The sequence below is a fragment of the Diadema antillarum genome, unplaced genomic scaffold (assembly GCF_040938485.1).
Source record: "Diadema antillarum isolate AM-2024a unplaced genomic scaffold, OU_Dant_1.0 seq00000927_RagTag, whole genome shotgun sequence".
NCBI classification, from domain to species: domain Eukaryota; kingdom Metazoa; phylum Echinodermata; class Echinoidea; order Diadematoida; family Diadematidae; genus Diadema; species Diadema antillarum.
In genome coordinates this window covers 207,811-226,895 of record NW_027271778.1, presented here as the reverse complement: position 1 = coordinate 226,895, position 19,085 = coordinate 207,811, and the positions used below count along the sequence as shown (strand labels likewise).

General features: G+C 40.9%; 1 protein-coding gene across 1 annotated transcript; it reads right to left on the bottom strand.

The window, feature by feature from the left end:
- Positions 1-12,595: 12,595 nt before the first annotated feature.
- On the bottom strand, positions 12,596-18,743 carry LOC139741407 (DNA-directed RNA polymerase III subunit RPC9-like). Its single transcript, XM_071651992.1, has 6 exons — positions 18,736-18,743; positions 16,773-16,809; positions 15,890-15,988; positions 14,524-14,618; positions 13,814-13,871; positions 12,596-13,215 (listed from the first exon to the last, which is right to left on the bottom strand). The coding sequence occupies exons 1-6, from the start codon at positions 18,741-18,743 to the stop codon at positions 13,072-13,074; spliced, it is 441 nt and encodes a 146-aa protein (XP_071508093.1). The 3' UTR covers positions 12,596-13,071.
- Between the last annotated feature and the right edge of the window lie 342 nt (positions 18,744-19,085).

Sequence of the window (19,085 nt, the reverse complement as noted above, 5' to 3'; positions counted from 1 at the left end):
AAGTTTGACCCATACATTCACAGCTTTCATGATCACTACATACCCAATGGAAATCTTTTTAAAATCACTAGTGACATGTGAGAAACGCAAAATACAGTGTATGGGACCAAGAGCACTCCTAGTAGAAAGTCATGTTTGCTTGAAGCAGAACCCTATCATGATGCAGCAGTGTAGTGTCAATGGAAACAGAAAACGGGCGGATCTAAAAATTCTGTAGGGGGGGGGGGTTTAAAAAAAATTCTGGTGCCATTTCTGGGTTACATCAGCTGCCGAGCAAAACAAAAAAAGGCTCCTGTGTAATTTTTTTTTTTTTGGTTTCTTCTCTCTACTTCCAGGTTTCATCGCCTGACAAGCAACAAAAAAAAAATTCTGGTGCCACTACAATAGACAAGAGACCCGCGGGTCTAGCGCTCACCTGAGTATCGCAAGTTCACCTTTCACGCAGTCACTAATCTAAATTATTCACAGCTCTACCAAAATTTGACGAGGCATTCTCAAGTGGAAGATGAAAATGTACAATAAGGGCCCAATTTTTTCAAGATTCCTTAATTTGGGGGAATTGGGGCCCCCTGGGGCCCTCTGGGTGGGGCATGGTGCCCAGTTTGATAAATTGAGATCCTGACCACCTAGGGATGCTACCTGCCAAGTTTCATTCTGCCATGAACAAACTTGAAACTACAGTCATCAATGTACTAAGTCATAGTATTAACTTAGCTCTATCACTTCTGGTTCTGGAGAAGAAGATTTTTACAGATTCCTTACTTTTGGGGGGTTTGGGCCCCCCTGGAGGCCCCCTGGGTGGGGCATGGTGCCCATTTTAACAAATTGAGTTCCTAACCCCCTAGGGATGCTACCTGCCAAGTTTGATGAAAATCGGTCATGGGGTTTTCAAGAAGAAGATGAAAATGTAAAAAGTTTACGCACGACGCACGACGCATGACGCACGACGCACGACGCACGACGCACGACGCACGACGCACGACGGACGCCGGACGAAGGGCGATCGCAATAGCTCACTTGAGCCTTTGGCTCAGGTGAGCTAAAAATTAAAGGGGGACGCATGCATCCCCTGTTCATTTTTTTTCTTTTTACAGTTCATGTATTTCTATTTTTTTGATGAATATGAAATGGGGGCATACACCCTGTGGATCTGCCAATGGAAAAGTAATCATTTATTCCACCAGTGTGCTTAAGTCCATATTTCAGCATACACATTTAGCTCAAAATGTGCATCAAACAAATGAACACTGCACAAACATCAACAAGTACAATAGACCAGTTTGTAATTCCACTTTGCGCATGAGCAGAAAAAGGTCACTTGTACCAACAGGCATTTTTGTTTGTAAATTCACTGAGATAAGCATCTGTGATGCGATGATTATTGATGTGATCCTTACAGTGTATATGTGCTTGCCAGCTCATCCACTTGACAGCAAGAATGATATTTTGCAATAAAGGAAATGGGCTGTTATTGCATTCAATACAAAACAATGAAATGGATGCCTGCTAAATTGTCAACTGATCACCTGATCTAAATGCAAGTTCATTCTCTGTTTGAACATGAATTCCATAAATTGTTACGTCGGGCAGGCTTATGCATTATGCCGCTTTGAAAACGAGTGAAGTGCCCAACCAACTGAGAAAAATGAAAGGTCATTTGTACCAATGTGTACATGAGCTAATTACGAACTGGCTTATTAGAATGAAACCTTTTTATTGCCTCAAAGATAATTCCCAGGAAGCAGATTCCCATTTTGCAAAGACTGAACTAACTCTGCCTCACGATCACGCGGCCCGGGTTCGAACCCGAGTCTGGACTGAGCAATGTTGTGTGTAAGCATACCGTCCCCTCTAGCAAGAGGCAAAACACTCTGTCCCTCGGATAGGACATAAAATGGAGGTCCCGTGTATGAGAGAGTAATTTATAACAACTCATGCACGTAAAAGATCCCGCTTCATTCATTCATCGTAAAGAGCAGGGTGTTTAACCCGGTGAAGTGGTCCCACCTCAAATCCAACTGGACCCCATGGAAGACCAGCTTAACATAGCTGAATATGGGCTATCCAGCCATCTTTTCAGATGGAAAATGAACAAACAATTAATGTTTATGTACATCTACTCAATGACACTGCATGGCAAAATGTCGCATTATAAGAAAGGTAATAATGGTACTTTGTATTTTATCACTTTGCCTCATACATCAGGGACACCACATGCTCCAACAGAGAGAAAGGAAAACACAAAAATATACTTCTTCAAACATACAAAAAAAAAAGAACTACATGTATAAGGTTTTGGAGGATTTTTGGGCAGTACATGGTGATAGTTCATCCGAAAATCAGTCACGAAGGCATGCCCTAATACAGTGCACTCCCGCTATAACAAACACAAATGAAATTTAGGATACAACAAAGGAAAATTCAGAGCACAAAATTTTCATCTAGATATCTCCATACACTTTATTTGTTCAAATATAACAAAATTTCAACATAACAAAAGAAAGCTGCTGGTTCTGACCAGAACTTTGCTTTACGTGTAATTGGAGTAGCCAGTAGTTCATATTCTTTGTGCTACTACATTTAACCTATTGCTCATTAAAACCACATTATTAACCATGTACAGTACTCTCCGCGTAATCGGGTATCGCTTTTAAACGGGTACTCCGTTTAATTGGGTCGCCTAGTAATGTCAGAGTCAGTTCCAATGCACATTAATATAACCTGATAATCGGGTTGCCTCTCCGCATAAAAGGGTAAATAATTTTCTTCTAATCTAATTTCTACCCACATTTTATCGCAGATATAACACTTTAAGAAATCATGCATGTCAAATTTTCCACGGCAAATCGCATTCTCTGCTTAATTTGCAAAGAAGACCGATCATTTGGGGAGTGATTGAACAAGTCATGAAAACACATGTACCCGTACCGACTTGCCACACGAAAACGAACATTACAAATGTAGCTGGCACTCACAATTACATAGACAGACAGGAGTTGAACACACTTGCGCTCCTCCCTTGCTCCGCAACAACATTCACAATACAAGAAGTTTGCAACGAAAGTTAGGCCATGCACCAGCTCCATAATTTTGATTTTCCCCAAGTCACTTCTCGAAAAGTAACCTGACGTTCTACGTGACTATAGTGCACGCAAAGAGACGTGGTCATTTCAGAAAACGCCTGCGTGTTAGCGAGGAGTCTATAGTCAAACGACAAAGTTTTCTGAAGACATATTTGTCCATAAAAAGAGTGTCAATTATTGCTCGTGACTGAGCAAGTGTAAGGTATGTATAATGTGCCATGCAAGCACGCGTGTTATAAGCATACAGTGGAGGTGTTTGGAGCAGTGTACAATGCATGTAGATACACATTGTGTGTGTCTATTGTGAATGAGACGTGTTCATCTGTGAATCGGGTACTGGTACTCCGCTTAATCGGGTAAGAATCGGTCTGCCCGAGCCTACCCGATTATGCGGAAAGCACTGTACTAACTCTGGGGAGAATTCAAACATTATATAGAAAATACAGTATGCATCAACTTTAGAGTAGATGAAAGATCTCACATTGGGTGGATGGGTGAATTCACGTCATCTACCAATACCAGAGGCCACATGAAGTAGAAAATTATCCGGAATAATGTATCCCAGCAGAAGAAACACAGCAAGGTTATTGTCAGTATTATCCAAAATAATGTTAATCAATGGAATGCTTCTTGTTTTTTGCATACTGACCAAATCTGAGAACACACCAGATGATGGTTAACCAGTAACAGGGCTTAAGACATCTCGATACACACTCAAGTTCTTTCAACACATTAGTCCGGGTTTCATTTCACAGACACTGTACATGTATGAACTGTTACTCAAACTTTAAAAATCCTGTTTGACAGCTCATCAAAACTTTCTACCACCTGTGAGAAACAGATGATTTATGCTAATTTATAGCCGGTGACGAGATTTACGTCATAGGCGTGAGTCGAGAGTTTGTTAAGACTTTGTCACTAGAGGGCAGCGTATTTATTTTGCCTTGCCACTTCGATGCCATTTTGGGGTGGTCGAAATTGACAGTTTGGTAGAAAATCAAGAAAATATTTTGAATAAGCCCAAAGTTGTGAATATTTAGATGAGTTAATTTTAAAATATAATCATTAATGTATGGTTCTGTACTGAAAAGATGTGTGTTTGGCGTAATTATGAACAAAAATATCAGGGTTTATAATCTGATGATGTGACCATGAAATTGTAACGTTAAGCACGTCGTACATAATACACTGTACACCATACACCGTACCGTACACATGTGAACTACATGTGTTTAACGATGAATGCTGTACGGATATTGATGTGTACAATTTGATACAAATGAATGGTGTATAAATCCGATACAGGCTGAAGTAAGGAATTTAAATGATGAAAGGTTAATTATTAACATGCCTGTCTGATAATTCATTGGAAGGTGCATAAAACACAAGTTAAGCAAACACATGGAAGGTTGAAATGTAATATGGCAGTTTATTGTCAGAGTGCTGAGTAAATAATAAAAAGAAGTATGATATTGAATATGATTTAGGATACATATGTTACTTTATTTGGGGGAATTACACAAGTAATAATATGGTCAAAAGGAAGTGTAATATAGCATACAGATGTGAGATCTCACATGTGGACACATAAGCAGGATGGAATTTAGTTATAGCAAGTATGATTTATCAATATCATTCAGTGTTTGGGTATTAATTGAACATGCCCTTATGAGTATTGGTTGTGTTTATAATTTGCTACAGATCAAACGGCTAGTAGCTAATAGCTAATGTCGGCTGTAGACGTTCTACTGCCAGTGTATTGGAATGCTGTTGTGGTTCCACAATAAAGTCAGCCTGTCTGGTAACGATGGCTACAGAGTCATTTCTTGATGTGTCAACTGTCGGTGGAGATCACAAAGTTCGATAACTTTGGGTCATCATGAGTGAGACGAAGGGAGATCATGGTGTTAGTCCAGAAGTGGGGCCGGAGGATTCAGTCAGCCAAGTCAGCCGGAGTAGTTCTAGCTCCACTGCTCGTATGCGGGCAATGGCGAAAAAGGCAGCAGTTGCTGCACAGATGGATGTACTCCGGCAGCAACAGGAGCTTGAGTTGCAAGAGTTACAGCTGAAGCAGAGGAAGGTTCGTATGAGAGCTCTAGATGCGGAAGAGAAAGTTTATGCAGAACAAGACCGTGGATCCGGGGTTAAGATTGATCGAGGGTCTGGAATTAATGCAGATTGTGGCGTTAGTATAGAATGTGGTGCTAGTGCGGGTCGTGACGTTAATGTGAATCAGGGCGTTAGTGATGAAGCAGCGGGAGAAATGACCATTCCCTATCCAGTGCCAGGAAGGATTGAATTCACACCAGAGGTCGAACGTCATACCAGGCCAGATACTGACGCTTTAACAAAGCGCGTTGAAACGATGCATCTTCCTAGTCCAGAGCTGATCAAATTCAGTGGGGATCCTCTGCGATACAAAGAATTTGAAGCATCGTTTGATTGTGCGATAGGAAATTCATCTCTGCCAGCAAGTGGAAAGTTGATGCGGTTATATCAATCATGTGAGGGCATGCCGAGGAGGGTAGTAATTGAGAGCTGCCCGATGATGGATCCAGAGCGAGGTTATGTCAGGGCACGAGAACTTCTGACAGAACATTTTGGTAATTGCCATAAGATTCGAGACGCGTGGATCCAGAAGGTCTCTGAAGGTCCAACCATAACAACTACTCTTAAATCTCTGAGAGAGTACACCGACCAGCTGTGAACGTGTTCAGAGACACTTGTGGCCCTGGACATGGTAGCGGAGCTGGGAGCTCAGAGGGAGTTGGCCAAAATCATCCAAAGATTGCCTAACTTTCTCAGATCAAGATGGCTGAGGATGGTCGCCCTGATGCGTAGCACCAGTATAGCACCAAATATTTTTCACATCGTGAAATTTGTGGTTGATGCGGCTGAGGAAGTTAATGACCAGGTGTATGGTATGTTCGAGGCCAAAACTCCCACGAAGAAAATGAGGCCTGCAAATAGCAGCTTCACCACTACCACTACCAACAACAGCAAACAAGAGAAAGCTTGCCCATTTTGTGAGGATAAACATGGACCATTCAGCTGCAAGAAGTTTTGCGACATGACACCGGAGCGACGAGTTGACTTGGCTAAACTGAAGAAGGTGTGTTTTAATTGTTTGGTCCCTGGGCACTTTGCATCTCGGTGTAGGTTGAATAGGACGTGCTCTGTGAAAGGTTGTTCACGATGACACACCAAGTTTCTTCATGTGTTTAACAAGAAGTCATCAGCGGGTACTTCAGGTAGTCGTGGTGGTGACACAGTGAGAGGTAAGGAGAAATCACAAAATGAAGTCTCCAATGGGGCGATGTGAGTAGAAAAGAGGCAGGCTTAGTGGTAACAAGACATCAGGCCCGTGAAAAGGAGTTAAAAGAAGAGCAAACTAGAGCAGAAGTGATCAGATCCAAAGTTCAGGTGAGGAACTTGTTCGGGGAGAATGAGCAAGGGGAGGCTGCAGATAGTGGCAATGGTGATGATGATGAGAGAGAGGATGGTGCACATGAGGTGAATGATGTGCACGATGATGATACTACTGTGGGGACAGGTGAGTCTGATACTATATACTAGTGATAAGGCAGCATACGGAAAACAGCCACAAGGAGAGAAAATACTCCCCACTCACTTAATTGGTAGAATTGATTCAAGCCCAACAAGATGACCCCTCATTGAAATCAGTATGGGAGAAGGTGGAAAAGAAAGAGGGAAATGAGGGAAGATGTCATTTCTATGTCGAGAATGGGGTACTCATGCGAGAGTGGTCAGGAAACTCTAAATCAGAAAGTAGTGAGGTGTACATGCAAATAGTAGTACCAAAGGGGTATAGAACAAGACTACTGGAGGTTGCCCATGACAACCTAACAGCTGGTCACCTCGGGGTAGGCAAAACACAGCAAAGATTGATGCAGAATTTTTATTGGCCTGGTATTTTCAGAGATGTGGCAGAATTTTGCAAGATTTGTGGCCCGTGCCAAAAGTGTGCAAGCCAGACAAGAGGGATTAGTAGGGCAAAACTAGTCTCGGTGCCAGTCATTGGCAGCCCCTTCAGAAAGATAGCAATTGACATAGTAGGGCCACTGCCTCGTAGTAAGAAGGAAAACAGGTACATTTTTGTTGTGTATGATTATGCAACCCGGTATCCAGAGGCAGTACCCCTCCCCTCCATTGAGGCGGAGAGAGTGGCAGACGAGCTGATAAGGATCTTTAGTAGAGTAGGGATCCCCCATGAACTCTTGTCAGACCAGGGGTCAAATTTCATGTCCCTACTCATGAAGCAGCTGTTCAGTAGTCTAGGCATTAAACAGATAAGGACCAGCCCCTACCATCCCCAGGCTAATGGCCTAGTTGAAAGATTTAATGCCACCCTGAAAGACATGCTGAAACCCTACACACTGGAGGGAAATGTAACCTGGGATGACCTCATCCAATATGTACTGTTTGCCTATCGGGAGGTTCCCCAAGAATCTACAGGGTTTTCCCCTTTTGAGCTCCTGTATGGACACAGAGTAAGAGGGCCCCTAGATGTGATCAGAGAGGCATGGTTGGGGGAGACAGTGCCAGAGGAAGGGTTAGTATCATATGTGCTAAATTGTAGGGAGAGATTAGCCAACATCACGACAGCTGCCCAAAAGAACCTTGCCCAAGCCCAGAAGAGGCAGAAAGCCTGGTACGACAGGAAAGCCAGGACAAAAGACCTACAAGTAGGCGACAAGGTGTTAGTCCTCCTCCCATCAAGCAGCAACAAGCTGCTAGCCAAATGGCAAGGACCCTATCCCGTGATACAGAAACTGAGTGATGTGAATTACGTAATCGAGATGGGGGACAAGAGGAAGAAACATAGAGCATTTCACACAAACATGCTGCGAGTTTGGAGAGAGCGAGAGGAATGTGTGATGTAGACGGATGTGGATGATGGAAATGATGACGAGTACCTAGACCAGTTTATAGAGCCACTGACAAAAAGAGGGACCTCTAGTGAAGTGGAACTCCTTGACTACCTGACAACACAACAAACCCAACAATTAGGTGACATCATTCAGGACTTTACTGACATCCTGAGTGACAATCCCGGACGTACTGACAGGATCGAACATGACTTAGTGACATCCAATGACCACCCCATTAGGCAAAAGGCCTATTGACTACCTCACGCTGTGAGAAAGACAGTAAAAAGGGAGCTAGATGAAATGCTTGAGGCAGGGGTAATTTCCCATTCAGATTCACCGTATGCTAGCCCCTTTGTCATTGTAAGAAAGAAGGATGGGTCACTAAGACTTCGATTACCGTAAGCTTAATCAGGTGACAGAATTTGATGCCTACCCTATGCCCAACATTGAGGCCAACATTGAGGCTATCATTGATGAGTTAGGGAAAGCCAAATTCATGACAACCACAGATCTAACCAAGGGATATTGGCAAGTCCCTCTCACAAAAGAAGCAAGGAAGAAATCTGCTTTCATAACCCCATTTGGCCTTTTTGAGTTCAATGTCATGCCATTTGACTTTTCAGGGGTTGGTAGACCAGGTGCTGCAAGGCGTGAATGAATTTGCGACAGCATATATAGATGATATCATCATCATCTACAGCGAGTCATGGGATGAACACCTTGCTCATGTGCGGGAGGTGCTTGGTAGACTGCGAGCGGCTGGCTTGACAGCAAAACCGAGCAAATGGAAGTTTGCACGAAAAGAGGTATTATACCTTGGCTTTGTTTTGGGTGAGGGATGTGCCTGCGAAGATTGACACAGTCGTGAATTTCCCTCAACCTGTCACAAAAACTGACGTGCGTGCATTTCTAGGACTGACTGGATACTATCGTAAATTCGTCCCTAACTACAGCAAAGTGGCAGCCCCACTCTCAGATCTCACTCGTAAGAACGAACCAAGGTTAGTTAGGTGGAACAGCAAGTGCAATGAAGGACTGGAGGTACTCAAACATGCACTAGTGAAATCTCCTGTGCTTAGGAACCCTGACTCTGAAAAAGAGTTCATTGTACAGGTTGATGCATCTGACAGAGGTATTGGGGCAGTGCTCAGTCAGAAAGATGAGAAAGGGGAAGAGCACCCCATAGCATACATTAGCAAAAAGCTGCTGCCTAGAGAACAAAGGTACACCACGATTGAGAAGGAATGCCTGGCAATTGTGTAGGCTATCCAAAAGTTTCAGCCGTACCTGTTTGGGAGGAAGTTCCTTGTACACAGACAGATCACAACCAACTCCGATGGCTCCATCAGATGCAGAACCACAACGCTAGGTTAATGAGATGGTGTCTGCAGCTGCAGGCTTACCCCATGCATGTAGAACACAGAAGCGGGGCTAAAAATGGGAATGCCGACGGTCTGTCACGCATGTAAGCTGTGGTTATTATGCAATTATAGCTATTCCTAGTTGTGAGGAATTTGCTCTCTGGTAATAGAATTATGAGAAAATGTACATGTATGTTAATGCCTTGTATCTCAGTCATGATAATGATGTTGTTAAAGAACATATAGTCCTATATAATTATGTTAACATCACAAGTTAACCCTCTTTGAAGTACCTGACGATGTGAATTTGAATTTCATCATCACTTGGACACTAAATACCGTTCTGGCCAAGAAGAAGGATTCTGTAAGCATGGATGCCGGACTGTAAATATTAATGGTCACTTTTGAACAGGCATGATCATGGCCTAAAGCCATGTAACGACAACTGATTGAGGATGGTTTGCATAAATTATTAAGGGGTGGAGCATGTAAATGCTATTATATTCATTATGTTGTTGCTAGGTGTTGCTACACTGTAGGTGGTGCTGGACAAAATTTTCCATAGCACCATGTGCTGCACCCTCAGAATCATTATAAACAGAATGATTTTGTTCTTTGAAGTTAGTTGATTCGAGCATTCATGTATTCATTGGTCACTCATTGAGTGGGAGATACCCACTCTCTTATACCGCACCGGAAGACTTGTGAACTTCATCTACAAGACAATAAATGACCATCTTTGTACATATAGTACATCACTGTCTGCTTTGGAGTTCTTCAAAGTGCCATCGTGTGGTTGTTGAGCGTGAAAGGTACACCAGTGTGCTGAGAATGCGGCATTGCTGAAAACCATCCAGTTACATGTACACATGTGAATGTGTTTTACGATGAATGCTGTACGGATATTGATGTGTACAATTTGATACAAATGAACGGTGTATAAATCTGATACAGGTTGAAGTAAGGAACTTAAATGATGAAAGGGTAATTATTAACATGCCTGTCTGATAATTCATTGGAAGGTGCATAAAACACAAGTTAAGCAAACACATGGAAGGTTGATATGCAATATGACAGTTTATTGTCAGAGTGCTTAGTAAATAATAAAAAGAAGTATGATATTGAATATGATTTAGGATACATATGTAACTTTATGTGGGGGAATTACACAAGTAATAATATGGTCAAAAGGAAGTGTAATATAGCATACAGATGTGAGATCTGATATGTGGACACATAAGCAGGATGGAATTAGCAAGTATGATTTATCAATATCATTTAGTGTTTGGGTATTAATTGAACATGCCCTTATGATTATTGGTTGTGTTTATAATTTGCTACAGATCGAATGGCTAGTAGCTAATAGCTAATGTCGGCTGTAGACGGTCTACTGCCAGTGTACTGGAATGCTTTTGCGGTTCCACAATAAAGTCAGCCTGTCTGGTAACGGTGGCTACAGAGTCATTTCTTGATGTGTCAACTGTCAGTGGAGATCACACCACCTTTGACCCCTTTCCACTTGATATGAATATTGGATACAATTTTTTAACTTCCCCATTAGTCTTGACATCTCACATATGTACCAGTATACAGTTAAAAAAAAAAAAAACCTTTAAAAACTGCTTAACTGCTCATCAAAACTTTTGACCAATTGCAAGACTACTACAGTGTATGATGTCACATGCGTACAACGATATCAGAAGATTAACAAGAGAATTTCACAAAACTTTACTTTTTGAATAAAGTGCACATTTCTTCGACTTCTTACTGACGTATGTTAAGGGTAATATTATTCACCCTGCCTTCTGATAGAGATAAGTCAAGTGTTCTTTTGTTATGCGAGAAAAGTGAAAATATGTTGAATTTTCTTTATTCTTTCTTTATATCTTTGTACACATGTGAAATCACAAGCTATGGTAGTCTTCTCATCCAGCTGTGACTGAGCAGGAACTTCAAAAATTCATAACTTTTGAACAGATTGTCCGAGTTTCCTCAAACTCTCACTGATGTGTTCTACAAATATTGCTGCATTCACTAAACCCACATGTCTATGAAGATGAACTTGTCCTTTAAAGAAATTGTGGGCTAAACAATTCTTATTAGTTTTTGAGCAATGAACCTAAAATTTGGGACATGTCATTGCTATCATACTTTATTGTGCAAGACATCTTTGGGCAAATACAGTTAGGATATGTATTGTCGTGCGCGTGGCAGATTGTTTTTCCAGCACTTCCCTGCGCCTAGCAGATTGTTGTTAACGCACTTCCTGCGCATGGCAGAATGTTGCTATATTAAACCCTATGTGCACTCACACAGCCTAATGAAAATCTGCCATGCACACTCCCACACCGTAACAACAATCTGCCAGGCGCAGGGAAGCACTGTAACGACAATCTGCCATGGCAAAGGCATTTTATATCAATTCATACAAAATTTTGTCAAGGGGAATACTGTGTGTTTTTAGTAAATGCACAGGAATTTGGGACATGAGATCACTATCATAGTTACTGTGCAAGACACCTTTTGATGAGTGACACAATAGGTGTTGCCATGGCAACAGTATTTTGTATACAAATCATACATATCTTTTGGATCAAAACACTCAATATTTTGAGCAATTCATTTGGGATTTGACACATTATTGCTGTAATGTAAAATTGTGATTATGAGTGTCAAAAAATGTTTCGCCACGGCAAAATAATTTTTTCACATTGACATACAAAATCTTGTGGATCGCAGTACTTCCTCAGTTTTTGAGCATTTGACTTGAAATTTGGCACATGATTATGACAATAAGTGGTTGTGCAAGACATCTTGTTTTCAAGAGTAGCAGGAAGTATGTTGCCATGGCAACAGCACATGAGTATTCAGTGTATTGTTCTCAGCCATGTACCAGTACAGAAGAGGTAGGCTTGGGTATTAATCATCTTCAGTGATACTTCTAGTTATCGTGTAGAAAATGTTAACATTCTTGTTCGATTGTGTACATTGCATTGACTTGGCATACCACATAAAAAAGTCAATCAATATTTTTCCAAACCACACATATATAATAGAAATAAAATGACTTAAGTCCAGCTATACACTTAGAGTGCACAAAATTTGGACTCTGTTGTATGATGATATGGCAAAATTAACACAATATAGCTCATCAGTAAAACTAGAAAATAAGTCAACTTTACATCTGGAAGGCTGTAAAAGCAGTATAACATAACCATTATTCATGACATGGTTTCATTGGTGCCAGCACTATGAAAATGTGAGTCAGAGCCTCCTCTTGGCAGTCAATCTTGATCAACTCCCTTGCACTACGTCGTCACTCTGCTAGTGACCCCGACACTCCTGAGATCTGTGTCAGGTTTTTGTTTCTCCAGTGACTCAACACTGGAACACCTACAGACAAGGTTCCATGACGTCACACGACGTGTTGTCTGAGGGGCAAAAACAAATCACGTGTGCATTGCTCTTGGGCACGGTACACGTACCGCATACCAGCCTGACTGAATGACCTGATAAAATCACATACAATGAATGGGAGGTGGGATGCAACACTTATCTGCTTGCCCACACGTATGTGAGCCCCCATACAGTTTTTGCCACTCAGCATGCCTTGATGACATCACTGGAACCTCGTCTATTGATCCCTCCGTCTACAAGTCAAACTGTGTCTAGCCACCAGTGTGCAGCAATCTTCACCATGTCAATCCAATGTCCGCTGATGTTGTCATCATGACTTCAGCGCCATCCTTCCTCCTCTTCCTGCCTGGTCAACTCTCCTCCCTCTTCCATCTCCTGGTCTCCAGGCAACGTGGAAATGATGACCTGGATGAGTTCCTCCATCTGCTCTTCTGTCAATCTCTCCTCACATTCCTCTATCATCTGTGAAGACGGGCATCAGCAAAGATATAAAATTATGAATTTCAGAAAATGACCTATACATGCCTTCTCTCAAGGGAATACCAACCTGTTAAAAAAACCAAAAAAAACCAAAAAAAAAAACCAACACTACCAACAATATTATCACATTCTATTGTGTGCGTGTGTATGTGGGGGGGGGGGGGGGGGGGGGGGGGGGGTGTTAGCTCTACTCGTCAACTACACACACATACACACATGTACACACACACACACACACACACACACACACACACACACATCATGTGATGGATGTACATGGGACAGCATCATTATGGTTGAAATCCAATTATTCAGAGAACCTGCATTGGCTGTTTTTGTTCTTGTCGTTTTCAAATTGGGATGGATGGAGTACAATGATACTAACTCTACACTTTGATAATTATCACTTTGACCATTTCTCCCATTCCCAAATCTAAGACAGAAAGTTTCAAATCTGAATACCTAGTTCAGTATTATGACACTGGTGGATACAGTGCAAATAAACATACAACAGAGACCTTGTCCTTCCATGACATTGCACAGAATTAAACTATTGATGGACACAGACTGACTGACTTACTGCCATAATTTCCACTGTGGTTGTTGGTCTGTGGTTCAAAAGTTGCAGCTTCTCTGCCCTGTAGAAATGATATACACATATGACTTTAAATGATGTGAAGTGAATAATTACATCAACCACGCAGCACAAAAGATCAAAATGTCACTAATTATGCTTTTATATGACTTTTTTTTTACATTTGATGTCGTAGCTTATACACACTGAGCATTAATATGCTGAAATTAAAAAAAAAAAAGAAATATGAATTGTAATTCTCACATTCTACATGGTACAGTGGACTCCTGTTCTAACGAAGTCCTCGGGACCGGCAGTTGCCTTTTGTTATATCAAAATTTTGTTACAACCTAACAAATAAACAATAAAAATACACAGAGCAGATGATGCTGCGGCCTGAATTGTTTACTTCGTTGTAACCAGAATTTCGTTACAACCGTGTTTGTTTCAACAGGAGTGCACTATATTGGTCACAGCCATTATGCAAATTATGTGAGGTGATGTCATCAATAAACAAATAGAATAAAAAGAACTAGCTATTCAAATCAATTTACATTGTAATTTAAATAAAACATTAAAATTGCACTTCTGAGTATGTTCCTTGAAATGTTTCGAAAGCATCAGTGATAGGCAGTAATGAAATTGATGATAAAATATGAAAGTTCATACAATTAAACGATAGTGTGATAAAGGTCTAAAAAACGGGAGAACCCTACTTTGTCAATTTGTAGGGAGCGACTGCTTTCAGAAATGCCTCCAGGACTTCAGCTGACTGCAGATGACATGGAGTCTTCTCCAAGTATTTGATTGTCTGGTAGGGAAAAGATCATGATAATGATGAAGTTAATATGGTTTCTACCTCTGGACCATGACAAAAGCCTGAATCCACTTTAGGTGAACATTATATCCTAAACTACTAAATACAAATGAATAAGACAGCGTGATCTAGACAGTCACTTTATGAGAAATGAGAAAATATGCAAGGCAATCTCTGAACATTGGCTTTCATTATATTCTATTCAAATTAAAGGCAATCTATTTCTTTCTTCTTTTTTTTTTTTTTTTTTGGGGGGGGGGGGGGGGGGAGGAGTAAATGATGGCTGCAGATTAATCACAATGAATAAGAACTAATTGGTCATGAATGGATCATTAGGTTCAGAAGCTGCTATAACCCCAAAGATGAAAATCAGGGTAATTTTATGACTATCATGTCTTCTGAGTAGCACTTTTCAAATATTTAACACAAACTACTCTTGACATTTTGAACAGAAATGACACATAAATGACTCAATGCTGCATCCACAAAGACACAAGTAACGTCAGGGTATTCTTATTTCACTATGTCTGTAAAAATGGTACCCGTAAAATGTTGCTCGGATGTTGTCGCGGTAACTTATGCTTTTTGCTTTTGTTACCAACTGCTGTTTTACCGTCTGAGGCGAGGAATTTTGTTACCCTAATGCTACCCGAGCATTGCCGCAGTAAAGTCTGTTAAAACGGGGCTTCATTCTCCAAGTGTAGGTGAGCCTATACCTTCGCAAGAGTTTTTCAGAGTTCAAAGTGTAATGCATCTTTCTTTCTTTTTTGTTAAGAAAATAAATGAGGAATTGTACACAGAGTGATGTACAACTAGCATAAACAGCAAAAACAGTTATGTTTACTTAATGAGTGACTTCTGTACAGTTTCCTTAAATGTCCTCTTTCATGATTACTGTACCTCGCATTTCTGAAACAGGCTAGGAATTCTTTATGCTTTTTAGAATGATACTTATTACCAGCTTCATACATGTATCACAATAAAAAATATGACTTTTATGTTGTTTGATTCATACCTCCTGCCATTTTGTCTGTTATCTTCAGACAATCCACAAACAGCCCATGCTGTATCAATTGAATCTTCAGTTACTATGGAAACTTACTCCCAGCACTCTCTTTCAGTCAGAGATTTTAACCTGTTGAAGAAAGTTTGATTTTGCTACAACACGCATTTCCCATAGGCGCTTGCCCGAGTATACTCGGGACTTGTCCTCAACTGGTTAAGGATTAAACACATATACACTGCTTTCATGCAGACACGAATACCTCATAGGAAATGGTGGCCAGATTCTGCTGCTTCTTGCTGATGCTCTTCTTTCCCTTTCGAGCACTTTCAGCTTGTAGATCACTCAGCAGGGAGAAGACCTAAAGAAGTGGGGGAAAAGGTATGAACCAGGACACAGTAACATAGACACAGTTACCAAAAGTTCTGATAGGGCAAAGACAGACGTTCAACCTGAACAAGGAGAGCAAGATAGCCAAGGATGTGGTAGTGGATGGAAATAAAGTTTGTTGCCTCTACAGAGCAAGCTAATTCACATAAAACAGACTATTTAGTAACATGTAAAAAGGTGATATATGATTTTCACTGACAAACTAATCAAGCTGTTCAAATGACTTTTGGATCCATCAGCTGTAGTTCTGTCAGGCAAGTTTGTAACAAACTTTCTGGTTAAATCAGAAAGAATCTTTACTGTTGGGTATATGAACATACCGGTACTTTGAATGTGAAATCAACCTGTTTTTTTTTCTTCTCAGCATTGCACTTATATTAAGTCTTGTGTACCTCGTTTCTCATAGTTTGGCTTGCTCACTCAGTTATTAGTTGTTGTGGATTACAGAAGTGCTTCGTCTTGAAACAAGCAAAAAAATGGAAGAAAAATTGTGTAATATTACAATCCTATAGTAACAGCTAATTCCCTGGAGGTTCTTCATTCTGATGATAATTAAAGACTACTACATAATAACAACAACAAAAAAAAAAAGGTTTCACAAAAGTCCATTGAAGAAATGATCCAAATTACCCCACTACCAAGTACCATTCAATTCCAAAAGATCAAAAAACGAAAAGAATGACTATCAGGTAGCATTGTCATTTACATAAAAGCTATAAAGACTTCTACTACAACTTCTATTCCCAGACTCTTACCTCATAATTACTGAGCATGGCTGCACTCTCATTGATTCTGCAGTGGGGGAAAATGTAAAGGTATCAAAACAATTCAAAAAGTTGTGAGTGTGTGCTTGCAAGATCACAATTTCTACAAGTTAAACAACTATAATCGGATGGGAAGCCTCGCTAACGTTAACTTTTTCTTTATTCTCTTTTTTTTTTTGCTGGAGGGTACCTACACATGGCTTCATCTCACAAATTACAGTCTATTTTATAATTATAGGGGCCTACTACACACTAGTGCTATTCTAAATAAATAATCCAAACAAAGGAGTCTCTAAAACTTAAGTTGCGCCATCGAATAGAAACAGACTAGGAAGAGTTCTAAGTCATTAATGACATTATATTATTTGTCATATATGTTTTTATAGACTCATTCACACTTGAACCAATTTTAAGCTGAAAATGCTCAAAATCGAAAATGGTGTCTTTCAGAACCATCTTCCGTAACAAATAGATGAGAACTTGCACAATTTCTAACGTTAATCCCAAACGGAAAAGCTCCGGGAGTCCCTACTGAAGTGAAACTCACGAACTGATTCAATACAGTTGAACCTCTCTTATCCGGCCTCCCTTTATCCGGATCTCTCTAATATATACGGACGCGATCTCACCGTGATTTTTTTTAAAATAATTACGGGAGGAAAGGGGGATTCCCAACTCCTTGAGAACTCCTACACAAACACACATGAATTACATATACTTGATACATTTCTTAATAATTATTTAGGTAAATCATCCCAAGAATTTATAAAAGAAAATGATTTCGTTCTTGCAAACACGAACCTCTATTTTGGGGTCTGTTACTGAGTGTAACAATGAAAAGGTTGCAGTATACACATTACTACATGTGGTACTACAATGGGCTACATCAGTACAGTATGTGTATGTACAGTCAAACCTGTCTATAGCGGCCACCCAAGGGATACGGAAAAAGTGGCCGTTATAGACAGGTGGCCGCTATAGACAGGTAATCCAACTTTGTGTGCATTGCCTACATGTACATGTATCATCGTTGTATATACATGTACATTTATGTGTGCACGTATGCACACGTGTGTATCATGCATAGAACAATGCCGGTGTTTATGAAATTGTTGCACAGTACACTAGATGTAGCATGTGCACAGTCATGAATTAGTGCATTATTGTGACTGAATAAGTGATGAATGAAACAGTGACGATCACTGAATGTTGCCCAGAAATGACTGGCACGGCTAAAAAACAGAAAAACACCCTGAATTATCAGCTCGGCTACGGCTCCATCGGGTTTTTGGCCGCTATAGACAGGTTAAAATCTACCGCGGGAAACAAAATTTGTGGCCGCTGGCCGCGTTAGACAGGTGGCCGCTATACACAGGGTCTTTAACATGGCTTTTCTCTCGGGGGGATTTTTCAGTGGCCGCTATAGACAGGTGGCCGCTATAGAGAGGTGGCCGCTAAGGCAGGTTTGACTGTATATGTACATGTATAAAGCATTGAGTCTCCCGAATCCGGCCAAATCCCTTATCCGGATGAGCCCCGGTCCCGACTTGTCCGGATATGAGAGGTTCAACTGTACTAATTGAACCAGTTCATGAGTTTCACTTCAGTAGGGATCGACTCCTGGAGCTTTTCCGTTAAATAGTACAAGTACAAAGACCCTCCCCTTGACCCCCCCCCCCCCCCTGAGGTGAATTACTCCTACTCCTAGCCAGTTTCCATCTCTGCACTCGATCATTCTGCTAAGTGTAACGTTAGTTAGGTCATGATGAGGTGAATCTGATCTTTCAGAAGAATACCGGTACAACATGTAATGTATTCCTTCATAGGGATCTCGCAATGCAATGCCAATGCAATGGCAATGGATGCATCTTCAGCAAGCAAAATAATTTTACAGTGCAATGGCAATGTCAGTCCCCACCCCCCCCCCCCCCCCAACATTTTCAGGGCAACTTACATTTCCATTTTATCCGCGTAGCCGTCAACAAGATGCAAGACAGACAAAACTGGTGGAAAGCAAACTCAGTTTCTCAAATTCCCAGGCAGCTAACGTTAGAGTTACTGGTTATCATCTCCTTGTGTGTTGCAGCTTCACGTGTACTGCACTGGAGTACGAGTTTAAGTACATACAACGAAAACCAATGTAAGGTGCACGCACGACATGCACACGTTACGTGTTATGCATGCGTTACGTGTATGTACAGTGCGAATTCGGGAGATACTCGTAATGAAAACAGTCGGCAAAATTTTTTTTGATTGAGATTTATACCCAAAGAAATAATAACATGGCTAAAATCAACTATTTTA